The sequence below is a fragment of the Mesocricetus auratus genome, unplaced genomic scaffold, assembly GCF_017639785.1.
Source record: "Mesocricetus auratus isolate SY011 unplaced genomic scaffold, BCM_Maur_2.0 Super-Scaffold_100023, whole genome shotgun sequence".
Classification (NCBI taxonomy): domain Eukaryota; kingdom Metazoa; phylum Chordata; class Mammalia; order Rodentia; family Cricetidae; genus Mesocricetus; species Mesocricetus auratus.
Genome location: NW_024429204.1, coordinates 2,298,828 through 2,326,177, shown reverse-complemented (window position 1 = coordinate 2,326,177; position 27,350 = coordinate 2,298,828). Strand labels below are relative to the sequence as shown.

General features: G+C 42.5%; 1 protein-coding gene across 3 annotated transcripts in view; it reads right to left on the bottom strand.

Moving 5' to 3' along the window:
• The window catches only part of Vps13b (vacuolar protein sorting 13 homolog B), a 431,910-nt gene that overhangs the window by 199,181 nt on the left and 205,379 nt on the right, over window positions 1–27,350 (bottom strand). For all 3 annotated transcript variants that reach the window (XM_040730365.1, XM_040730363.1, XM_040730364.1), the window contains exons 29-30: window positions 23,113–23,224; window positions 1,346–1,549 (exon numbers count right to left, since the gene is read on the bottom strand). In XM_040730365.1, coding sequence (XP_040586299.1) covers window positions 1,346–1,549; window positions 23,113–23,224 — 316 coding nt within the window. The remainder of the gene's footprint in view (window positions 1–1,345; window positions 1,550–23,112; window positions 23,225–27,350) is intronic.

Genomic DNA, 27,350 nt, shown 5'->3' with positions numbered 1-27,350 from the left:
CACCACTAAGAAATACGACTTTTGATGGCACAGATGTTCCAAGCGATTCTCTCAAGCTTCAGTTTTCATTTTATGAAGTAACATATTACTGTGTTTATGTTTGACTAGAAGCCACACTTCCAAATTTCCTTTAAAATTAACTTAATATTTTCTACAAATACAACCTTATTATTCCCCTACGATAAAAATGATAAAGTTGAAAGCAGAAAACTGGCAGAAGTTATGCTTCATGTAAAAATGCAAGTCTTTCTACATCTTAAAAAAAAAAAAACTAGAATAGTCCAGAGAGCACTAATGTCTTTTGTTAAATTTCCAGTGGGCAGAGCCTTATATGGCATCTGCCAAAAAAGCAAATTGGATCATCTGGTTCTGTGAAACATAAGGATTGAATTTCAAGAAAGTCAATTTTGAAGAATTAAGAGATCTGGTAAGCAGAGAGCAACAGGAAGGAGCATTAAAATCTGTGACTATGAGGAAAAGTTTAGACCCTGAGAGACACTGTAATTACAGTCTAATAGCTCAGATTCCATAAAATGACCAACGTGAGAAACACGATGTGCTCTCTCGGGGGGAGTGCTGAAATGCGGGGTGTATTAAAAAGACCGTAAATGGAAAAGATGGCAGCAAACCAAGTCAGCAGCAACTCCGACCCAAGTTCCGCGGGAAAGAGGAGGCCCTCGTCCCATCCCTTCTTGTTTTCTCAGTGACACCAACTAGAAAAGCCCCCGTGACACCGCAGGAAACAGGGAATGTCACCAGACCTACAGCCTCTTCTGTTGCACAGCGAGGACCTTTCTTCAACATTGAAGTAATGACAAACATTTAAAAACAATGTAACGTTCTATAAGCCACCTGTTTTCAGAGATGGATCACTACCTTGCCAGGGAATACAGAGTGTTCAGCGTGGAGGAGGAATGGAAACCCAAAGCCTCAGCAGAGGTAGTGCAGACTCGGGGTCAGGGCAACAGCCCGAGGGGTGAGGGGGAGAGCGTCCTTAGATCTGGGTCCCTGAAGCTGTGAAAGCATCAGTCCCTCTGAGAGGGAAAACGGGCATGGCCTAGCTGAGCAAGAACATCTCAAAGTGACAAGTCAGCGCCCCAGAAAATTTAAAATAATAGGATTCACTGTCTTTAAGTGTGCCTAATTTATACTATCTATGAAGTCGAGGAATAAACAATCTGAATTATTTACAACAACAACAACCTAGCTATCACTGCAAAATGGATTTCATGTTTGTAGTAACAGGCAGAAACAATCTAGAAGCATCTGTTGGGCATGTTAGGGTTACGAGCTGCCCGCCCTAACCCCAAGGTGGAAAAGGGAGGCCGGCCCCCGTGTCTCCCACCTGCTGGCCATGTTCCACTCCAGGGCTGGGTTCTGGGAGTTCCTTTCGCTCTCCGTTAGCACTCCTCCCGAGCTGCTCCCTTTCTCCGGTTTCAGTTGGTCCCACTGGGCAGTGCCGATGTTGATGGACTGCAGGTCTATCTGGTACTGTCTGTCCTCGATTTCTGATCCCGGATCTCGAAGAATCCCTAAGTTCAAGGCTCTCCTGAGAAGGCAATGCAAGAAGCAGACAGAAATTCCGTGGTTATTTGCTGACTAATACAGTATCATAGCCACATTTGCCCTAGTCAGACAGTCAAGGTGAATGATCATATTAGTTACAGGTAGGATGAAGGTGTTGGCACTTTACCACACATTGCTTTATGAAGGTGGGCGGACACTCACAATTGTCCAGTGTGATGACTGTTTCACACGATGCACAGCACTATACTCTTTTCCTAACTGCTTCTCCACTATGACTTTAATGCTGCCGTTCAGGTCCTACTTGGGTCATTCTTTAAAACCGCTCAGCTGCAAAGCTAGTATGTGACAAAACTACAAGTGAAATTCAGAGATTCCAGGTCAATCATACGCCTTCCTAAGAACCCCATTGCCATGTCAGGCAAGGTAACGACCAGCATTTGGAGATCTGACACTCACATATTATGTAAAAACTTTGTTTCAAGAGGCTTGTCCCAAGGAGGTAGACAGAGCTGTCAAACGGAGGGAAAAGACAAATGTTCCAAAACTGCACTGAACTTCAACTTAAAGAATTTCTCCCAGATGAGGGTTCCAGTTAAAGCAAGGCCCAAAACAATACAGATGCTAACTCTCATACGCTGCTCAGGTTTTTTGAGCGGAACACAGCGGGAACAGAAAACAGTAACCAGAAACAGGGTCTCAAAGGCTCCAAAGCCACCGGGCTAGCAGATAGGAAATACACATGTCCTCGATTCATGGCAGAGAGTAAGAATTTTTAAAAAGTCATGCAAAACTACAAGCAAGAATAGAATCACTTAAGTTTTAAACTCAAAGAGATAGCACAACCGAAGCTATAGTAGCCTGAACAAAACAGAAAGAAAGGAAGGGCACTCACAGTCCTAATGGGGTTAGACACACAGCTTAAGGAAGAGACCTTTAAGCTTTCGCGTTGGCGTCTCAGGGTGATAGCATACAGAGTGGGGGAACATACACATCGTGTCAGGGAGACGGGAGGGGGGTTAGCAGCCTTGGAGGATGCATCCCTTTCTTTTTCACAGTCTGCTTTGAACCCCACATTTGGCTTCCTGGTAACACCAGAAAAGAAAACATTACAGCTGCCCCTCCTTAGGCTTCTCCATCAATCAAAATAGCCAGATACCTCTAACCAAGGGGAGAGAGCCATGATATTCTGATCTGGTCAAGGATTAGAACATTATACAACATTGTATCCTCCTCTAAGACCTCATTCAGCAGGGCCTGTCAATCAGTGGGCCAGGAGCCCATGAAAGGTGACTCACCTGAAGACATTGCTAAGGAGATGAGAGAAAGGAAGATTCCCCCTTAGTGAGACAATGGAGCTACCCTTCCCAGCCCCGCCCCTCACCATGCCTGCTGAAGGTACCTCCCTCTTGGCAGCAATTGTAAGCACGCCCACTTTTCCAGAGCTCAGAAAGTGTTATTTCTCCTTTTCTTCTGGATACTGCTCAAAAGCCTAAGCGTGCTTTCCAGGACACTCTGGATCCGACTTCAGCCATGCACCATCTTGGCAACCTCCACTGCTAAACATGGTGGCTTTCTCTCCCCAACTCAAAAGGCATGGGTTTTTCTTTTTATCTTTGTCACTTTGCATAGGGCAGCTGCTGGGATTGACAGCTCATATGTCTTGTTTTCCTTTCAAACTCTAATAGCTCCCTTTTGAGTTGGTCTTTAAATCCTTTTATTAGGGAGCCTGAGATCCCAGAGAGTGGACCTGATTTTCCTGGTAACAATAACAATCAGAATAAATGCAAGTGATTCATGCACTCTACCTAAAACATAAGAACTATCAAGCTTGACACACTGTAGTTATAGTCTTGCCCAAGAGACACAGCTGAAGTTTTAACAATAGAGTGAATAAAAGCCACCAAATGGAAAAACAGATACTACATCAAAACTTGTTCAAAAAAGTCTATTAGAAGTAGTTAGTTATTACAGTACATAGTTTTAGCTCTACTTCAATAGTTACACTTTGGTGTACAACTTAACTTCTCTCAGCAATAAAAGGTAATAAAAAATGTGAAAAAACAGATTCCTACAACTGACGAGAAAGATCTTCATGCAACACAGTGTCTGACAGTTGGAAAACGTTTCTCAGCGACACAGCAACGTTTATAAATACTGATTCCCGACTAACATAAAGCTTGCCCCAACTCATTTCAACCATAAGTGTCAGACAGACTGCATCCTGCGAGCACAATAAAGTTACCTTCCCTGCTTTGTTGAAGTGAATCTTCAAAACTCTATGTTTAGAAACTTAACAGATAAGTCAGTTAATCCTGGGTCAAAAATTAAGAAAGATACGGTTGCAATCTTACATGCTAAAGGCATGGGATACAGTGGAGCTAGCAATTGAGGCAAAGGAGCTGTTTAACACACACATGTGTATTATGTTGCTGCTTAACCTACACACATATATGTGCTATGACGCTGATTAACACACATGTATGTGTTGGTGAGGAAGACAGGCTCAGAACTAATAAGCTACACATAAAAAGGCAGAACAAACCCGAGAAAGAATAGGATACAAGAGCAGAAGTTAGTGAAATAATAAGAGACGATCAACAGGGTCAAACCATAGGTGAACTTCCAGCGAAAGGGAAAAATAACAGGATAAAAAGGGCAAAAATATGCTGATCTGCAAAACGGCCATCTTGCCGTTGTCTGACGGAATACAGAAATGATGGAATGGCACTGGGAAAGGTGGAGGTTTTTAGTCGGGACCACAGGCCAGCTCCCAAATAACCACATGGAGACTTGATACTAATTATAAATGCGTGGCCCATAGCTCAGGCTTGTTACTAACTAGCTCTTACAACTTGAATCAACCCACATCTCTTATCTACGCACCACCACTGGTGGCACCTTTCTTCAGCATGGCATGCTGTTCCTGCTCCCCACCACACTCTGCTATCTCTTAGTCCATAACTCTCTCCTAACCTTTTCCTGCCTAACTATTGTTCAGCCAGCCCTTGTTTAACCAATGAGAGCAATACATATTCACAGTGTACAAACATATTGCTCCACGGCACACAGCTATCTAGAGAGAGCCTCGGGTACTGGTTAATTATGATTACTAAGACCATATACACACATTCGTGTGCAAGTGAGCAAACGTTGTTACATTATGAAATCTTTAGTAAATGTGACAGTAGAGAAACCACCCTACTGTGATTCTCCTCAGCCTCAGTATAAATTGTCAAACAGAACTGAGAGGACAAGAAATAGACACAAGGAGTTACAACCATGTAAAATGTGCACTAGAATTTGGAAAATCAAAACCAAACAATAAACAAACCAACAACACAACAGAGAAAACACTGGTCCTTAATGAATTCAAGACCCATTTTTATTAGGCTAAGACCACTGTAATAGCATGGTGGCCAGCATAGTAGATCTCTTTTTCTGAAGGCTACAGAAAATTTAGGTCAGTTAAAAATATGTGTATCTCTGCAAAACAGTTTCTTCAATAATTTCTTAGCACCTAAGACATCAAAATCAGGACTCATAAATGTATTTCCATTTTGTTTTCCCAAGTAAAAATTGCACATCTATATTAGAAACTACCAAGGTACAACAGTTAATATGAAGATTATATCTTAAGGAACTTAATATAAAAACTGAGTTTGGTTTGAGTTTTCTGTAACAAACTTCATATAGATGCTTTTTTTAGACTTATAAAATATAAATCCAACTTTCCCCTCATATTACACAATCTCACCAATGTATTTTCAATTCTCTACAAAGAAAATATACTTCTAGTAGCAAATCAGTAACGACTAGAATGCTTAAAACTCACAACACCTTTCTTAGGAATATGATGCAAATATCTTACAACAAAAAGCCTCATGGAATTGTTTCCTTTCCCAACTAAACATTTTCTAGACACATTTGCTGTTGAAAACAGAAATCAGATTTTCTTGTCTCAAATGCACAGGCTTCTAAGATGCTGCATGGACTTTGCTCCGTCCTTATTGCTACCTTTGAAAGACAGTCATTGGATCCGGAAAGAGGGAGAAGCAGGTTCCCATAACTCCCTTACCCTTCACACACAAGGCTGCTTTATTGGCTGCTATGTAGCAGTTATGACTGTAATTGCTTTGGCCTCCCGAGCCTCCCCTCCCAGGCCAGATGAGCCATCCAGCAGGTGGTGGAGGAGGACAACTCGGGTCTGCAATAGCTGGTCAATGGTGGGATCATAAGGAAGCAGGACGGCTAAGTGTGTGTAACAGGAAGCGTGGCTTTAATGTTTTCCTTTCTAAATGGTTTAGTCTAGGCAGGCCTTCCGCGTGTTTACACAAGGAGCAGCTCATGTTGAAACACTTACTGCCCGTTGCTGAGTAGGCACATCTTGGGAATTCAATGCAAAGTAGCAAAATTCATTCACTTATAGTTCAAATCAGATCTACGAAATGTGAAACAAGCCAGAAAATAGGAACATAAAACCAAGTACAACTTTTGTGTATTGAATAAATTAAACGTCTACCTATTTATCGCCAGTTCTCCACGACTGACAGCAATCTGGAACATGAACAGGGCGGGAGATAAAATGGCTCTCTGTCAGACTGATACCAGCACAGATCTTACATGAGAATTTGGGGCAGGACGCTCTTGGGTTGCACAACAACCAACCTGGAGGAAATGCTAGACTCCCCATGGACAGACTGATTCAGCAGGGCCCAGCCAGGCTTCAGGAATAGGGTTCCCTCTTTGCCTCTCCCCTTCCATGAAGTACACATTTAAAACCACTACAGAAGCCGGGCATTGGTAGAACACACCTTTAATCCCAGCACTCAGGAGGCAGAGGCAGGCGGATCTCTGTGAGTTCAAGGCCAGCCTAGCCTACAGAACTCTCCAGGACAGCCTCCAAAACAATACGGAGAAAACCTGTCTCAAAAAACAAAAACAAAAAACAAACAAACAAAAAAAAAAACAACAAAACAAAAACCACTAAAGAAAGCTTAACTATGGGGTCTTTGAAAGTATTTACTGTTATAAGTTAACTTTCTAATGAGCTGCTATATTGAGAAAAAAATCTAATAAAGGCATTTGTAAAGATAAACTACAACTGAATTAATTGGAATGTCCACATTGGAGTTCCAATTTGAAGTATAACATTTTAATAAAGATAATTCCTTTCCTATATTAACACATTCATCTTATTATTATGCTTCTCTGTGTCATTTAAATTTTGTTTTCTTTAATTACATATTTTCATTCCATGTGAATTCTACTATTAAACTGTTTGTAATGAAAAAATACATAGATAAAATGATGACGATGATACCAACAACAGCACTGTCTTGCAGCTAGTGCTTCTAGGGAGGATCACCACCCATATGGTTACATAGAGATCACCACCCACAGGGTCACATGTAGAGAGGACCACCCACAGGGTTACATGCAGAGAGGACCACCCACAGGGTTACATGTAGAGAGGACCACCCACAGGGTTACATGTAGAGAGGACCACCCACAGGGTTACATGCAGAGAGGACCACCCACAGGGTTACATGTAGAGAGGACCACCCACAGGGTTACATGTAGAGAGGACCACACACAGGGTTACATAGAGATCACCACCCACAGGGTCACATAGAGATCACCACCCACAGGGTTACATGTAGAGAGGACCACCCACAGGGTTACATGTAGAGAGGACCACCCACAGGGTTACATGTAGAGATCACCACCCATAGGGTTACATAGAGATCACCACCCACAGGGTCACATAGAGATCACCACCCACAGGGTCACGTAGAGATCACCACCCACAGGGTCACATGTAGAGATCACCACCTACAGGGTCACATGTAGAGAGGACCACCCATATGGTTACATAGAGCTCACCACCCACAGGGTCACATGTAAAGATGACCACCCATATGGTTACATAGAGATCACCACCCACAGGGTTACATGTAGAGATCACCACCCACAGGGTCACATGTAAAGATGACCACCCACAGGGTTACATGCAGAGAGGACCACACACAGGGTTACATGTAGAGAGGACCACCCACAGGGTTACATGTAGAGAGGACCACACACAGGGTTACATGTAGAGAGGACCACCCACAGGGTTACATGTAGAGAGGACCACACACAGGGTTACATGTAGACCATGACACTGACAATTCAGGTGTGGGATACCCGAAATAGCATAGTCCAAAGCTACACCTTGGTTATAAATTCAGTCTCTTGTTGCCTGTATTCTATACAAAACACTACTAGAAACAATTTTTTAAAGGTATGTTGTTGAAATAAATTGTGTTATGTAGTTGGCTGAAAATACTTCAAGCTAAACTAGATAAAGACAGTATAATCAAGGCTACAGACCAGAACTGATTTAAAACGTAAAACACTGGAAGGAAAAATACTTAATTTTCTTATGCAACATCCCATCTCCTTTCAAAATAAAATTGTGTTAATTTATAATCTATGGGGATTTTCAAATCCACAATACCACAAAATTGGTAAAGTAGAACAGAAACCAAATTTACATACATTAGTCATTAAAATATTCTGTTTCTTAAGGAGAAAATGATAATGAAATAAGAGAAAATGCAGAGAAGAGAAAAAGTAGGATCCTAAGCATTTTTAGGATTACTTCAGTCTTAGCACAGAGAAAAGCATTAGATTATCAGGGCCTACCAGGTGGAGTACAACAGGCTGAGTTGAGGTTGTAGAGGCCTCCTTGTGTGGGTGGATGGGTGACCCCAGAGCATTTTAAAACTCAGGTTCACGCTACGGTTACAGGATAAGATTCTGGTAGTGGCTATGCAGACTTAAGCTGCAGGTTGAATGCTCTTTGATGGTATTGCGATAACACAATTCCCACATCCCGATGGTATAAGGGTTACACGAATTACTTCACAAGAAACAAGTATGACATACCAATCAATACTTGCTTTGGAATACAGTCATCATCATCTCATAGTTGAGTATTTTTAAATAATTGCTTCATCTGACCATGGAATACTGATGCTTTACATATAATAACTAAAATATCAATAAAGCCATGAAATCACCTTGATCTGATCTACCCAAAAGATTTGGAATGGTTATCAAGGTTGTACTCTTGAAGCTCCCAGCTACTTTCCATTCACACAGACACATTAAAAGACAAGATCATAATATATGTAGACAGTGAAGACCCTGTTCTTGGATAGGAGACCCCTTTGTGACCCTGAGGTCATAAGAGGAGGACAGCTGCCCCCAGCGCACCACCAGCTGCAACACCCGGGAGAGCAGGCCCTGCACCACTCCAGGCCAAGCCTGAAGCTGTGAGCACGTCCCCCATTGCTCATCTGTCACATGGTGGCACTGTGGGGAAGAGACGCCCCCCCACACCCATCATTGCCTAAGGTAGGCAGGAGAGGGGGCCCTGAGGTCATAAGAGCAGGAGAGGAGAGTGGCCCCTGCCCACCACCAGCTGCAGCAGTCAGGAGAGCGGCCCCATGTCATACCTGGGCAACACAGTAGCTGGCTCTGAAGGTGGAGGTGTGGGAAGGCTGACCGTCCCTGTCCCTTGATCACCACTACACTGGTGAACCAGCCAGGGAAAAAGAAGAGGTCACACCCTGGTGGTGAGGACAGGGGAGAACTGACGGGCTGACCAAAACTACCAAAGCCCAGAACCAGGGTTAGGAGTGGGCCCATCCCGACACCCACCCCATCTGTGATCTGCTGTAGCGTGTGGAGGGGCCGAGCTGCAGTCCCAAAGCTGCAGAATCTGCACAGCACAGGGCAGCATCAAGATAACCGAGAGGCGTTCCAGCTTGGGCCCAGCATGGATGGTGCAGCAGAAACCAGAGGCCTCAAACTTGCAAACAAAGACACATGGACAAAGGGGTTTACCGCGTGACTCACTGTCACATCACAGCCTCCCTGGTGAGACCGAGTTTTCCTTTTCTCTCTTTTTGTTCTATTAAATTTTCTCTTATTTTGTTGTGAGGGCTGGGAGGTTCAGAGGGCAGAGGGTGGACACAAAGGGACGGGAAATGAATGGAGTGGAGATGCAAGACGCAAAAGGTGCAAAGAATTACATTACAAAATAAATCACTGTCTATAGTTACCACCTTGGTGAACAGTATACTAAGGTGTGTGACTTTTGTTTATGCTGCATTTAACTCTGTGAAGCTGTGTCACTGTGCCTGTCCAAAACACCCGATGGTCTAATAAAGTTGAATGGCCAATAGTGAGGACGGAGCAAGGAGCTGTCAGGCAGAGCGGATAAACAGAGGGACAAAGGAGGAGGAAGAGGAGGAGCAAGAGAACAAGGAAAGAGGACTCCAGGGCCCAGCACAGCCACCCAGCCGCCCAGCCGCCCAGCCGCCCAGCCACCCAGCCACCCAGCCACCCAGCCACCCAGCCACCCAGCACAGCCGCCCAGCACAACCGCCCAGCCACCCAGCCGCCCAGCCAGCCAGGGGGTAAGAAGGAGAGTAAGGTTTACAGAAGAGGGAAGTAGTAGACGTACTAATTGAAGTTAGGAGAAGCTGACTAGGAACACGCTAATCTTGAGGCCACACACTCATAACTAAGAATAAGCCTCCATGTATTTATTTGGGAGCTGGGTGGTGGGTTCAGTAGCATTAAGTCAGGGCAATTATATATAATCAATCTTCCCTATTTATGCTTCCAGAAAAACCATCTTAAATCCAACACAGCTCATCACTGAATGGCCTTTAGCATGTGATCTGGTCTAAAATAATGAAGGATATAATTATCACAGTGTGTAGATACGAATGTCCGCACACACTCTTATGTCAGATCTTGGGCGACTGTTTGGGAGGTTGTTTGGTGCCCTCCCTCTGCTGTCTGGACTGCAGAGATGGGAACAAACAGCCTCACATTCCTGCCACAACACTGGGAACACTTCCTATAACCAAGCTTTGCCTCCTGCTCTGCAAGACTTGGGCAAGCAGTTCCACAACTCTGGCCCCCGAGCGAAGAGCTGCTCCTACCGCCACGGCTCATCAGCAATGGTGGCTTACACACCCTCAAACCCTAAGTCCAAACAAATCTTTCTTGCCCTAGGTTGCTTTCTTGTCAGGTGTTTTGTAGCAGCAATAAAAGTAGTAATTTGTATGCACTGTGAAACAAGATTTCATCTGAAGCTTTATATACTCAAACTGTGTGTGTGTGTGTGGGGGGGGAATGCCGATTTGAAAGTCACATCTACAAGGTAACCTGTGGGGCCCTACATGTACGTGAGTGTCTCCAGTCAAGTAAGCACTGGCAGCCCCCCCCACACACAGGATCATCTCTTTTAGCCACTAAGAAAATTGCTCAATTATGAAAAAATAAATATTTTAATGAAAATGAGAGGTGGCTATTTAAAATAAAACAGTACCCTTAATTACAATAATGCTGCTAGGTATAGTTTCGGGCCCTGTACATTAAAGACATCTGAACTTTAATAACCGGACCACACCAGGGTCACAATTGGTAGCAGAGCACTGATCATCATATAAAAGCCACCAAACACATGAAAGGGATTACAGTGCATCACACATCAAACACTCTGGCCAGGCGCTTCCTTCCTCTAATCCCACTGGCAGGAAATGGTCCACATAGTGACCAGACACTTTTAAAAGAGGTCCCTTGTTAAAAAGCTCCTGGATGCTGCAGTTTCCACCAGAAGGGACAACGCCTCTCCAGGACACCGTTCCACACGTGCAGTCACAGCAGAGACACGGAGCTACAGCGAGGAGGTACCGTAGCCGGACAGCGTCATCTCCTCCCCAGTGACTTAGAAAATAGAACCAGCACTAAGAATGTGTTTTCTTTTTTTTTTTCATTTTTTTAAAATTTAAATTAGAAACAAGCTTGCTTCACATGTGTTTTCATACTGTGTAATGTATAGCAGGCAAAGGCATCCACAAGTGAAAAGAGTCAATGTTATTTTAGCTTGATATGAATTAAGCTCAATGTCATCACATTGTAAACAATATCATCTTATGAATCAGGTTTTCTCCTGACCCTGAATTATGCTTCTAGCACAAGAATGAACTTCATAATATTTCTCTCTCACATGAGCATGGTTGAGCCTAGACAGTGTGCAGTTGATGCTGGTGCACTGTTCGGTTTTTTTTGTTTGTTTGTTTGTTTGTTTTTAAAAATACTAGATTTCTAAGGATTCATTTTCAAATAATTGAAATTACACAAAATACAGATCTAGATAAAGCAAAAATTTCCAGAAGAATGTGTGATATGATACAAATTAGATAAACGTATATATTTGTATTCAATTAGGTATATGTTAAATGTTTTTCTTATTTCACAATATAAGTATTTTTACAAAGTAACTTGACATGGTTTACCAGAATGAATGCCAAATTAAAGGACTATCTTTTTGGACATTTCATTAATGCTTCTCCTGCCATTAGAACAGATGATGTTACAATTTCGTAACCCTACGCATTTATCTTTTCTAGACTTGGGGAAATTCTAAGTTCGGTGGTACTATACCTCAGTCTTATCAGGTGTCCCTTAGAATCCCCTGAAAATACTGAGGTCATGTTTCACTGAACGTCAGCTTCATGGACGCTGCTCACATCTCAAGGCAACAGGCTGTCCTCAGTGACGAAACGCGCTGTCCACGGCGGATCTCATCAGCTGACACGGGACGGGACTTTTCTTTCACCGCTGTGCCAGTTTTCCAAACCCATGCCTGGGTGCCAGGCCATCAATGACACGAAAAGCACTCCCAGAATGCAAAGCACCTTCTCCTGTGGAGAAGCTCTGTGCTCTCGGGTCTTGAGACAGCAAATCCATGTGCGTCTGGGAGTTCTCACTAATACCTGGAGCAATGTGTAATGTGGGTAACCAAGACTTAACAAGGCTCACTGATGGACGGGCGATTTGCATGAAAAATACCGGGGGATAAGTATCTATCACTAGATAGTAAAGCATGAGGAGTTTATGTAAAAGTTATGCTTTAACTTTGCTTGACACTACTGTTTTATATTTTTTTGTTTAATTGTGCTGCTTTGTTCAAAATCTATGATAAGAAAATTTATAGGTGACAAAGACAGGTTGAGAAAAAGTATTCACAAATTAAAAACTGAAATTAACATTTAAGGGTGTTATTTTTTCCTCCTATGCCCCCAAATTTAGTTTTCTTAAAATTATCAATGATTATAAACGCCAGGTCAGCATAGTATTGATCTCTAACATACAGCATATTATAGGCAGGAATGAAGGCTACTAGGGTAGAGTTACTGTGGCTGTGTACCAGGGTTCTGGGTAGAGTTACTGTGGCTGTGTACCAGGGTTCTGGGTAGAGTTACTGTGGCTGTGTACCAGGGTTCTGGGTAGAGTTACTGTGGCTGTGTACCAGGATTCTGGGTAGAGTTACTGTGGCTGTGTACCAGGGTTCTGGGTAGAGTTACTGTGGCTGTGTACCAGGGTTCTGGGTAGAGTTACTGTGGCTGTGTACCAGGGTTCTGGGTAGAGTTGCTGTGGCTGTGTACCAGGGTTCTGGGTAGAGTTACTGTGGCTGTGTACCAGGGTTCTGGGTAGAGTTGCTGTGGCTGTGTACCAGGGTTCTGGGTAGAGTTACTGTGGCTGTGTACTAGGGTTCTGGGTAGAGTTGCTGTGGCTGTGTACCAGGGTTCTGGGTAGAGTTACTGTGGCTGTGTACTAGGGTTCTGGGTAGAGTTACTGTGGCTGTGTACCAGGGTTCTGGGTAGAGTTACTGTGGCTGTGTACCAGGGTTCTGGGTAGAGTTACTGTGGCTGTGTACCAGGGTTCTGGGTAGAGTTGCTGTGGCTGTGTACCAGGGTTCTGGGTAGAGTTGCTGTGGCTGTGTACACAGTTCAGAGTCATTAAGCTGAGCACAAGGCATCACTATTTTCTCCTGGGGGAGACATAGCTCATAGTAAACGGCCGTCTTTCCCACCTTGACAGTCAGATCTGTGCTTCTCACTGTTTGTCAGCCAGAACGACTTCTCTGGTATCTGATGCTCAGCAAAGCTCACAGAGTTTATAGGACAGAAGGACATCAGACTAAGGAATGGCCCGACACAGAGGAGTCATAACCTCTCCAAAGGGTTAAGCATTTCTAGTGCCTGAAAAGCGGGCTGATCATCCTAGGGCACTAACGTCAGCAGACACAGGAAGAGATGAAGAGAAATGTGTGTGGAGCAGTTGCTGTGCACACTGACGCTTCAGAAAAAATCTGCTTATGTGCCTTGGCACGGAGTCCAAGGGTGTTTTCTGAGGCACCATGTCCCCTCACTGCTGAGGACAGGACACTCACAGACCACACACAGGTACTTACTGTGCCTGTGGAGTAAGCATTTGCATGATTCTTGCCTCCTGATGTTCTGTCTAATTAGCTTCTCTGTGGCAGAGATACGAGGCTCTTGGCTGAAAATGGACACTAGTCAACACTGGCTACAACTGGCCCTTGCTGCACCTCACATTTCTAAGTTTGCTAAGAAGACATTTTTATCCTTCCCACATTCTTCCGTCCATGAACACCTATGGGAAGCAAACCTAGAGGATACTCTTCAGTTTTAACATTCAGCTACTGCCATTGCCAGAGAAAAGACACTGTTTCACATCAGGCTCCTAAGAGAACAGCATTTTACCATCATTTAAAGATCTGACTGGCATGTCAGTCACCATGGTAACAAGCGTTATATTCCAAATGTCCTGCAGATTTAAAGCCTTGCATTGATTTTAAGGTATATTCAAACTGTTTTTTATTATGATCATTTATTTGTTTTGTATGTTGTGATAGGTCGGTGAGTGAGTAACAGTGCTGGCCGCTTATCTCCTTTACCACGTGGGTCCCAGGAATTGAACTCAGGTTGTCAGAATTGGTGGCAAGCTCCTCTACTTGCTGAGCCATCTTGCTGGCCCTTTGGGGACATTTTAAAGGTACGTTTTGCTTCTTCTCTTTTATGTTTAAGCCCATAAATGTTTACATATTAAATTGGCATGAAAACTTGAGTGCCTTAATGAAAGACTCCAATCAGGAATGGATATATCTCACATTCAGTACACTTTACAAGCCCAAGGGCATTTGAAAGAACCATCAGAGAGAGTTACTTTTCCCAGTTAGGAAACTCATGATAGGGCCTGAAGAGTGTCTACTATTCTGTAGCTCCTTTCCAATACAAGTTACAAGAGCAAAGCAAAAGGGCTCAGTGTAAGGGTGAAACATATTTTAAAAACGTTCTACAGTTTATGACAGTGGAGCTTAGAGCCATTTTGAGGAAGCTTTGGCAGCAGACACAGATGCATGGAAACATATCCTGCTACAGGAAGCCACAAAAGACGAAGGTACTTTATTTAGAGCCAAATGTAAATCTCAAGCCCTAAGCTAGATCAGCTGAAGAGCATGACAGGGACTTCAACTCCGCCAATAGCATCTTCAAACAAAGCTTTTAGGCAAGTTCCTCGAGATGCCCGCTCTTCGGAGTCAGTCTGACTTGTAAAGGCAGCTGTTTGAAGCCAGCACTCGGTATCATCAGATTAGCGACATAACATCACTAGACAGCGAAACATACCTTGACAAAATTCAGTGATGACAATTTTCATATATTCACAATTAGAAGGCAATCAGAGGCTGAGAGAAGGAAAGGGAGCACATTCTGGGAGAGTTTGGACAATTCAATCTCAACGCTGCATCTGGAAACTATAGCTCCCCATTAAAATAGAGAGTAAGCTCTAGCAGACTACAAAAGGGATAAGGATGGGAATGAGCTACATTCGCCAACAGAAAAGGAAGCTTATGATGACAATTCCTGCAAAAACACTTCCCTGTTTTTAAAACCAATTGTATACGTGTGAGGGCTTGCCTGCATGTATGCTTGTGCACCATGTGTGTTTCTTGTGCTCACAGGGGTCACAAGAGGGTGCCGGGTCCCCTGGAACTAGAGTTACAGGCAATTATGGAGCACCATGTGGGTGCTCGGATCCAATCCCAGGTCCTCTGCAAGAGCAGCAAGAGCTCTCAAGTGGTGAGCTGTCTCTACAACCTGCATATTATCCCGCTCTTAAATATGTCCGTTGTACGGACAACCATGACTGGTTATTACTGATGTTAAGGCCATGTGAGGAATGATCATAAGCTTAGCTGCGAATTCTTCTATTTGTTTGCTGTGATATGCAGCTGAAATCAATGTGAACTGAAACGTGCAGCTCCCCTCGGCCCCCAGCTGCTCAGTGACATCAATGGTCTTGTCCATAATAGGAACCTCAGCCCTTTGGAAGTTGCCACTATAAGGATTGCTGACACCACCTACAACACAACAATTGAAATTAACTTTAAAAAGAACTGGGTTAACCAGTTTTCTACCTGCAAATAGACATTTTCTTAATGGCTAAAACTCTGAACAAGACAGTATATTATATTGCAGACATTGAAAAATTATGCTTTTAAAAACATAATAAAAAGGGGGCTGGAGACATGGCGGTTAAGAACACTGACTACTCTTCTAGAGGACCGTTATTCAATTCACAGCACCCACATGGCGGCTCACAATTGTCTGTAACTACAGTGTTAGGGGACCCAATACCTTCACACAGGCAAAGCACCAATGCACATACAAATTAATAAATATTTTTAGAAACTCAATACATAACACATGAATGTCAATAAAATTTAAGCTTTTAAGCTGTATCTTATAAACATTTGTCAACCTCAACAAAATAATAAAGCTTTCATTTAGGAAACATGAAGTGTTTTGCTAAACTTATTGCAATCAAAATATTGGTCATCAAGTGAATTTTTGTAACAGATGTGATGTTTTCTCAGCATTGGCACAAGAAGACACGTTTGACCACACATTCTGCGCCTTATGCTGCTGTCTCAGACTCAGAGAGAAAACCAGAGCAGCCCGTGTTCAAAAGTTGCTCAGAAAGACGCAGCTGTATCAGAAACAGGGTCTGTGTACTCATCCGCAGAGGCAATTAACAATGGACTAAACATGACTACCAAATGAGTGCCTGTATCAAAGAACTGGCTGGACAAAATGCAATTAATCAAGTTCTTAGAGAATGGACATACATAGACACATGGGTCTTTGGGGGCATAAACGTAAGGTTGAATGTGACAGTTCATGAACTTCCAAAACAAAGAGACCTGAGAACTAGAGGAAAGGTAAGAAACTACTGAACAGATTCCCTGAACATAGGTGACAATGGTGTGACTGGGACAATATATGAGGTCACTGGCAGTGGGTCCAGGATCTAACTCTAATGCTCAAACTGACTTAGTGCAGCCCATTCTATATGGAGAGACACCTTGCCCAACCTAGGCATAGGGGAGTGCGGGGTGGAGATCTGCCTTGGTCCTGCCTCAATGAGAAGATGGGACAGACTTAGTCGACTTCCTAGGGGAGGCCTCACCCTGTCTGAGGAGCAGATGGGAGGAGGGAAGGGGTGGGTGGAAAGGTGGGGGGTGGAGCTGAGATTGGAATGTGAAAAATAAATTAATAAAAAAACCAGAAATTACTAAGAGTACCACAAAAGATTTTAATCTTTCAAAATTCATTTAATATATGTTACCTTATAATTGGTTTTAAAAGCATATTGTTATACCAAGTTTAGTTATTTTCTGGAACAGATAAAGATTTTCTGAATTTCTAGACAATAGCACAATGATACGGATAATCAAGAGATCTGAAATGGCTTCCACATTTATTGTTCTATAAGATTCACTCTCAGATACAAATGGAACTCAGTATTTCTCAACCAAATGAGACAAGTGTGGAGAAAAGTAACTAGAAATCTCATAACACACTTGTTCATTTTGACATAATTTTGGTGTATGAAAAACACAATCTACAATACCATTTTCTAAAAATACTGAATTCATACTTTAAATTTATTTTGAAAGCTGATTAATTAGTCCAACAACTTAAGGGCCAAGACAAAAAATAGAACAGCTTTATTTTGCCTCCTTGCATAACAGTGAAACAGAACAAGATTGGTAGCCAAACTTCTTAATGGAAAAAAAAATAAAAGAATTAGAACTATCTTTTTAAATTTTTATTTATTTTACATCCTATCCTCTCACCTGCCCTCCACCCCACCCCAGCCCACCCTTCCACCATGTTCACTCAGAAAGGGGCAGGCCTCTCCTGGGCAGCAGCCCGTGAAGCTGTGCTAGGACTGAGCACTTTCCCCCGTGGTCAGGCTGGGCAAGGCGATCCAGCATGAGGGACAGGTTCCCACGAAACGGCACAGTGCCTGCTCCCATGGCCAGGAATCCCAACAAGAGACCAGCCTGCACTAGTGTCTATTTGGTCCCAGGCAGGCCCCTCTGGTTTCTGGTTCAGACTCTGTGAGCCGGGCTCGCTGTTTCTGTGGGGTTTTCTCCCCTGTTCCTGATCCCCTTGGCCCCTACATTCCCTCCTCCTTCTCAGCAGGACTCCTGGCAGTCAGCCAAGTGTTTGGCCATGGGTTTCTGAATCTGCCTCCATCAGTCATTGGATGAAGACTCTCTGATGACAACAGGACAGTCACCAATCTGATCACAGGGGATGGCCAGTTCAGGCTATGCGTCTACTGCTGCAGGAGTCTTAGCTGGGGCCGTCCTTGTAGACTCATGGGGCTTTCCCTTGCATTGGCCCTCTACCTGACCCTACAGGTCCCCTATTCCCAGTCATCTCCCTCAGCACTGCCCCCTGCACCCACCCCACCCAGATCCCTTGAGTTCCACCTCCCCCAGTCCACCCAGGAGCCCTTCTCTATTTCCCCTTCCCAGGGAGCCCCATGCTTCCTGGCTTGGGTCCTCCTTGTTTCCTAGCCTCTCTGGGTCTGTGGACTGTAGTGTGGTTATCCTTTACTCCACAGCTAATATCCACTTATGAGTGAGTACATACCATGTTTATCTTTCTGGGTCTGGGTTACCTCACTCAAGATAACTTATAAAACAAAAATACCATACATTGATTTTATTTATCAGCTAAATCTGTGTTAATGTTTGTATCTGGTGATGAGTCATTTCAGAGCTCATAAAACACACATGAATTGGGGCTGTCAGTCACAGCTACAGATGACTACGGAAAGAGAACTTGAAAATTTAAATCAAATGATGACTAAAAGTTTCAAAATGGCACAGGATTTTGTTTTTTGAGAAAAAACAAAGACTGGAATCCTTTAGACTTTTAAAAATGATAATTTTCAACACTAAATAAAAGTCACATCTGCGGGAGGAGATACTGGTAGCTGTGGTCTACAGAAGAGGCTTTGCTGGGGTAGGCTGCTCATGGGCCTGTATGTAGATGGCCACACACCTATCTGCACAGGGTAACATTAACTGGAAGAGGGGGTCTAATTAACAACAATAACAAAAGAGGAAATGAAGTTGGGGGATGGGCTTCTAGAGAAAACTAAGGTGAGCTGGAGGGAGGTAGTGGAAGATATGATCAATATGTATTATATAAATAAAAATATTTAGTGAAAATATGTTAAGCATCTATAACCCTTCAATGTTAACTTGTGGATAATAAAAACTCTGTTGTGGAATATTCCTTTGCACTGTGTAAAGAGGTGTCACTCTGATTGGTGTAATAAAAAGATGAATGGCCAATAGCTGGACAGGAGGTATAGGCAGGACTTCTGGACAGAGAGAACCCTGGGAAGAAGAAGGTGGAGTAGCAAGCTGGAGATCAAGACATGCAGACGTGTAGATAAATACAGATGGGTGAATTCAAGTTTAAGAGCTACTTAAATAGCTAGTTGGTTCAAAACAAGCGTCAGTAGTGAAATAATCTTTGGACCTATGCTGTATAAAATACTAGCTTTCAAAAGGAATCCTTTTCTGAATAGAGTGATATGAGAAGATGACCACAATTACTTAACATGAGCACGTCTTGGAAAACACTATGCAGAAGACACACTATTACTCAAGACAACAGAGACACACCTACAGAAGAAAGCGGGACAAAACAGAATTCACCTAAGGAGGAACAGTGAACCTAACATAAAGAAGTGGCTGGTATTTGGAATAAGTACTGGTAAAAAGATAATCTGCATTTCCTAGGGCACATACTTTGGTGTTATTTAATTTACAAAATTACCATTGGTGTTAAGAGGATGAGCTTGCCATGCAGGCCTACGGACCAGAGTTCAAATCCCAGCACTCAGATAGAAAGCCAGGAGTGACAGCAACATCTATAATCCCAACACTGAGGATGCGGAGACAGGAAGATTCCTGGAAACTGTTGGCCAGCTAGTCTAGTTCAATTATACAAGCTAGAGTTCAGTGAGAAACCATGTTCCAAAACATAAAAACTAAGCTCAATTAAGGGAAGCAATGATGTCATTTGGTAGTCTTTCTCTTACTGACTTAATTTTAAGTTATTTGTCTCCTGCTAAAAGGTCACACTTCCCTGCTTCTTTGATTTGATTGTTATTATGTATAAAGCATACATAAAGAGACACTAAAGTCCCCACTGCCCCCCCCCACCTCTCCTTACTCCAACTGGAATTGACCCAGGGAGGCAAAGATTTGCAACTTTAGTTGTATTGTATCACTTTTGGTTAATTGTTCCCAAGACAGGACTTCCCTGGTTACTCACAGGCTCTCTCTAGTATAACAATGTTCAGGTTTTCGATTCATTACTGTGATGGGCCTTTAGGTTGTTTTCACTTTAAAAAATTTAAACTACTATGAATGATTTTACTATAAACTTTCGTGTTACATACAGGCATACAGAAGAATTGCTGCACCATATGATAACTATCTCTAGTCTTAAAATAAACTGCCCAGCACTTTTATATTGCCATTTTACATTCCCACCAGAAACATAAGGGTAGTTTTGGGTAGCGCAAACACATGAAAGCATGTGTGTGTGAGTGCGCGCGCGCAGCATATGCGTGCGTATGTATGTATGTATGTATGTATGTATGTATATTTATGCCCAGCTCCTGACGCATACTCTCTCTGGAGTATTGTGAGTCCTTGAAAACTACTGAGGTAAGTGGGGCTATGGCCTCTGAAAGACCAAGACAAAATTATGATGGGAATTTGTATTTAGTCCCTAAAGGAGGAAGGGCCAAAGGCTGCCTTCAGACAAAATTGTAAATAATCTTATTTAGGTGATAATCATTCCATAGAACCCCAGAAGAGGCCGAGCGATGATGGCACACGCCTTTAATCCCAGCACTTGGGAGGCAGAGGCAGGAGGATCTCTGTGAGCTCGAGGCCAGCCTGGTCTACAGAGCGAGTTCCAGGACAGGATCTAAGCAATACAGAGAAACCCTGTTTTGAAAAAACAAACAAACAAACAAAAACAAAAACAAAGAACCCCTGAAGGGTATAGATAAGCTTGTCTGATTTAAATTTAAGCACCAGGAATTGTGACTCTCACACTTTTTAAAGACTGTCTTGGCTACCTAATACAGGAACATTTTCATGAATCAAAATGAATACAACTCCTATTTTTTTTCCTCATTCCGTAACATGAGAAGTAGCAATCCACCTTTACTGTTAATCTTTGTGTTCTGAAAGTTTCTATATTCAGGAGTCACACAATATGAATCTTTTCAGCCTTGCCCACTGAGATTTATGGTTTCAATAAGCATCAAAAACAAACACAGTCCTGGGACACAGTCCTGGGACACAGTCCTGGGACACAGTCCTGGGACACAGGGCCTTTGCTTTATGCCTGCATTTCTATTCTACAGGAGGCCCTCCTACCCTGATCACTTCATTCCTACATGGTTTCTGTTCTGTGATGCGGAGGACACAGCATCTCAATGAGACCCTGAAATGTTTTTGATGAGTTTCTGTGTCACCCTTTAGCTTGGTTACAGGAAAATGACTCAGAACGTGAGCTTTCCACAAAACTGCTCTTCCTAGCAGGCCTGCTGGCTCCAGAATTCGATGGTGTTTGACACCCTGCCACACAGCCCAAGTCTGGTGTGTATGGGACTTCCAAGTTACAATAAATGCTTTGAATTCAATTTCTCCTAGGCCAGGAGAGCAGGAATAGGCAAGAGAAGAGAAAAAGAAAAGAGAAGGGAAGTCCCTGTTGTCGTCAGTGCTGACATTGAAGAGAACTAACAACCAGCTCTACAGGAATCCTCTCACTGAATACAAACCCACCAATAAGGATCCAAATCTGCAAGGGTTTGGAGCTGGCGAGGGAAGAGGCGGGGGGGGGTGATCTATTTCACTAAGGGTATAAGGATCTTTAGACAGATTTTTTTTTCAAAAGTAAAGTAAGACCTCCTCAAAGCACAGAAATAAGAGTGTGGCGGGACTTCTCTCCCCCTAACCCTTCCACTCCTGGCTGACCAGGCTCTATCACTGAGCTTTATTCCCGCGGGCCTGGAAGTTCTAAGGCCACCTCATCATTACACAAGCAACAACCATGTTTTCATAGTTCCCATTTTTAATTTTTAAAATCCCAAAGAAGATGGGTTAGAAAATTCTCAAAGTGTCACTGAGCTCTGATACCCTTGGATTTTTATAGAATCTCAACTAAATAAAAGCTACAACCTACACAGAACAGTAACATAAGGAAGACATCAACGTGTAAATCAAAGCAAACTGGAGAAACTTTATAAATGAAATCTATATCCATTCAAAGATGGTCTTTTTGAAACTACATCATGGTACTGCGGTGCACAGCTGTGGTCTCAGTACTTGGAGGACAGTGGTGCTGAATTAGTAGGATTAAGACTTTGGGAGGTCAACTTTGACTATACAGTGAGATCCTGCTCTCTTCTAGGTGGTAAATGCAATACTTAAGTTGGAACCTTTCCCAAAGCTGTGACTGACTATTGGAGAGCAGGAGGGCATTCAGTTTGAAAGGACTGGATGTGGCACCAGGAGAGTCCAGAGCAGCAGACAGCAGGAACCCCGCTTGTTCATCTGTGTTTCTGGGACTGTTCTCACTTGGCTCTGTTTGCAATTGTATGTCTACGCCTGGCAGTAGTGCCAGCTCAGTGCGAGCGACGTAGTATTTTTACCATGCTCGCTGCATGTGCTCAGCAGTGGAGCCATCCATATACGCTTGGTGTGGTTTGCAAACACTTGGTGACAGAATCCAGAGCCCGGCATTTGCACAGAAAGTGTTTACTGTGAAATTTCTCCTTAGAAGTTTGCTTTTCTTTACAGCTTTGACCCATATGACATCCACAGGCCCACACTTCAAACAATGGCTTACGCTTAAATTAAGAAAACACTTCACTTTGATACAACAAGACCCCAGTAGCATGTGGTCGCTCTAGAAAGGGTCTAATTTTCTCATGTGATTAGAGATTTGGTCAAACATGAAGGCTGCTAAAGTTTTCCAAGCTATGCTTCTTCGGTTTACGGCGACTTGGTACTTACATTCTGCTATTCATCAACACTTCACAGGAATACTTGATTTGTCTGAATGAATTTAAAAACCCACAACTGAGGAAAATCAGAAAAGCCTGGTCTGAAATATCAAAAGATCCTCAGCGAAAAGTATTTCTGGAGGCCAAACCAAGCAAGTTTTATTGATCACTGTATTCTGCAGGACACAATTACTGCAAGGTTGAATGTAAGAAAGTCAACTTACAAAAAAAAAAAAAAGAAAGTCAACTTACTGGTAAATGTCTTTCCTGAGGACAGATCTGCTAAGCGGGTTATCAGCCTGAGGAGCCATGGCAACAGAACCGACCTTCAAAACCATCGTGTCCTCCTTTGCTGCCTGGTTCACTGCAAGAAAAGGAGGAGACATGAGTACATTTAGATGTCTGATGCACAATGCGGAGGATTTGAGGAAATGGGATGGAGTACCTTACAACAAGGCCAGGACATGAGAAAACAAACACCAAAAAACTACACTCAGAATAGAAAATTTAATGCTTTTTAATGTCTGTTTACTTCAAGTCCTAGTTTGTGGTTTTCTGTTTAGCACAGTTAAAATGACAAATACCTCAATATAACAATATGTTGTTATTATTCAGTGTATGTATATAATAGTAAAGCCATATGATGAGTTGATTCTACAATCATATTACTATAGAGTTTTTGAAAGTAATTTTCAGGTCTGAAAATTTAACATCACAAACATACAACGGAATATCAACAAGTCAACAAGAATTCTCAGTCATTTAAATTTAGATGTGGAATGGTAGCTAATATCACAGTTACATACAGCACAGAATTTTCAGTTATGGCATGTCAGAAAGTCTAAGGGAAATGGGATGACTCCAATGTTGAAGAAGGCTAACGATTTAATGTGAGAAAACACCTCAGCTCGTCATCAGAGGCGTCTTGTTGTAGTGACTGCACCTGGGAAAGGGCTGAAGGAACAGCTTTTTTGATGAAGACGAGAAAAGAGTAAAAAACCAGAGTGATGAGCGAGATTAAACAGACACTTCAGCTCTAATTCTTTTCTTTGTATTGAATAAGAAATTACGTAACCTGGAGTTCTTATGAAGCTCAAACTTATTTTTGTTGTAACCCACATCTACTTCAGGTAATTTGGAAGGGATAGGGGCTTTTTAATGACCCTGTTCATTAAATTCCATGCCTTCCAACAATAAATCAACTACAAGAGCTGTTTAGCTATTAGTTGAGCATTATTAACATAATATACGACTTTCTGAACGTTAAGTGAGTGCACTTAAAACCCGTAAGGTTGGTAATATGGCTCAGTGCTAGCATACCTGCCTGCCGTGTGTGAGGCACCACTGAGAACGGTGGTGGTGGGAATAAGAATAGGAAGCATGAGAAACAGGAGAAACCTCCTGCTTCTTCTCAAGGCACCACCAGGATCTGCCACAAACAGAACAGAGAAGGGCCGGGTGCAAGGCCTCAAGACGTCCCACAAAGGCACAATCCGTCTTTCCCAAACTGTGCTGCCCAAAGAATGCGAAAGCTTGGAGATTATTTCCAGCTGCCTTAGCAGCGCACGTGGTAGGGTCTGACTTTGATTAGTCCAGAAGAAGAAAGTTAAGAGCTGAGAAAATGAGAAGGCAGAATAAAGCTAGATGGCAAGGGTAGGAGGATGGGCACGAAGGGGAAACGCTACAGTGGCAGGGAGTGGGGAGTGGGGGGGGGCAAATGGGAGAGAAGGAGACCAACTCTCATAATAAATATCAGCATGTGGACATCTCAGTAAACACGGTGATTTCAAAAACCCATTGCACAAAAGATCAAACAGAAAGCTACGTCTCACACAGCTGTGCTATTTTCAAATGACAGGAGGTCTGGCTTGATTATAGGTCCTCAAACTATGAACAGTGTTTACATTTCACAGGTCTTGCATTGTATGCCAAGCTTAATAGTTCCATGTGGGTAAAGCCTCTGATTAAGCAGAAGGCATCAATTAAATCAATAAATAGTAAGCCTGGAGAATAGACTATACCACAAAAGTACAATTAGTGGACTTGCTAACTGTCCTTCCAGGCTGCGGATATACTCCCCGCCATATGAAATCTCAACTGCAATAGAAACAGTAAATAGGGTGCACATGGAAGGAAAATTACATACTTGTGTTACATACAAACCAGATCCAAGAAGGGAACTCTGTTAGAGCTCAGTGTTCTCTCGGGCATTACACAGTAAAACACATATACAACTGCCTATTGACAAGATTCATACATTAAATTAAAATGCTATTCTTATTATAGAAAGTATTCAGTTTATAATTTCAATCTACCCAAGGAAACATGTCTTGAGTGATTTCTCCAGTTACGTTGTGGCTGGAGAAACACACACCTACCTTTTGGCTTTTATAACCTGCACTGACTAGTTGAACCACATGAGAATGTTCTCTTCTAAAGCATTTCCAACATGAAAATCAACACCTTCCTTCTTCACTTAAGCCACTGTGAGTGAGTCTGACTAGGAACCACTCACCCCAGGAGACAAAAGCTGCATCCAAAACCCCAGATCGCTATGCTGCAATAAACTAACCCGGAAAGTAAAAGACCTGTCAGTGTAGAATCTTGTTAACTGTGCAAGAGGCGGGCAACACTCAGGCTGAATCACACTTTCAAAATCGCCTACCTGAATGAAACACTAGAATGTGGAAGATAATTCTATCGTTATCATACGTTATCAAAAAGCTTCATATAATCAAGCTTTACATTAGCAAGAACTATAATTTAGAAAGATCATCCTTGTGGAGGTAAAACAGCATTGTGTGTACACCTGTACAGGTGTGTGTGTGTGTGTGTGTGTGTGTGTGTGTGTTTGCGTTTTGAGAGAAAAGGCTATAAACAACTCTGAAATCAATATCTTGCTTCAGTATCCTGAATTAGAGATAAAGAGATATTCGTGAAATTATAGCATAAGTTGTTCTCTTTAAAACCAATTTTCTCAAGTCAAATATAAAATAATTGAGTTTGGGAGACTCCTTTAAGTTTCTCATAAGCTCAGTAGAATAAAACACCTGAAGCTGGAAGCACACCACTGTGCGATACCACAGTTTCTTGACACCATAGTCATACGACATAGGCACATGACAAAAGGCGTAAATTAGTAACCAGCATGCCGACAGTAGGCTCCGTATGTGTGAATATGATGCACACACGCATGCTAATGGGAAATGCACCTGGTGATTCATCTCAGGCTCTGTGCCGCACACAGACAACTGTAAGGGCAGGCTGCACAGGGCCACTTGTATGGCAGGGTTTCTGCATTTATGTTATAGACTATGAATCAGACATTCTTGATTTAATCACTCTTTTTGGGATGTCAGTCCAATACACTTCTTTCTAAAGAACAACCTGTTCTTAGTTCTGTTTTACTAGCCAGTCAACTAATGGTATCTATAACAATGATATTGTTGCTTCTACTAAGATTTCTTCAATTATGCTAGATTTTGCTTTCAGCGTGTATCTTTCCAAAGATACTTTCAGTAATATTCCCTGTCTCTGAACGTTCTTCAAAGTGAGCTAAAAGACATTTAAGTACCTGAACTCTGAAGTTACACATGATAATACCACCTCCAAAATAAAGAAGGGCAAAACAAACATAAATAGCTTTAAAATCAAGTAGTAAAATTCTAGATTTAGTATTGCAACTGCTTAAAATGGGATTCTTGTAATTCTAGAAACCTACTAGAGATTTAAAACTATTCAGAAGAAATAAGGCTATTTTTTTAAATTTCCTCTGTTGTCTGTCAGATTACTATTGCTTGATACACACACACAGAGACATCAACGAGGACAGAACTTGTTTCCGTAAGCGTTTGGTAAGAATAATACAAAACACATCAAGAGTTAAAAGATGAACGTCTGCCCTCAGCCTCTACACAGGGTAAAACCTCAGCCCACAGGATCAACTGTGTCAGCTGAAGATGGTTCCCTTTCCTGCTTCTGAGAGTAAATGAGCCTGTGCAGAAATGTTAAAACCAAAAACAACCCCCGCCCCCAGCAATCCAGCTCCCACACAAAAGGGCTCCCACACAAGTTAGTGGCCTCTCAGCAACACAACTGTAGCAGAGAATTACTACATGATGCAGGAATTCTCCATTTGGGATGCATCAAGAACTAAAAACAGCGACTCCTCCAGGTGCTCTCAAGCCAAAAAACGTAAAATGAACCAAGTAATCAAGAGATGAATGGATAAACAAAATGCCATATTTATCTACTCAAAAAAGCTCCTCACTCATAAAGTGGTGACATTCTTCTATGTTACAATTTAGATCAGTAAGTAAAATAAGCCTGTACCAAAAGGCAAATATGACATGAGTCCACTCACTGAAATTTCTAGACCACAAAAACCTGGAGATACATGAAGGTTTCTAGGATCTGGAAAAATTTATTGCCTAATGTGTCTACAGCTTCTGCTTGGGATGACTTAAAAAAAAAAACATTGTGACACTTGC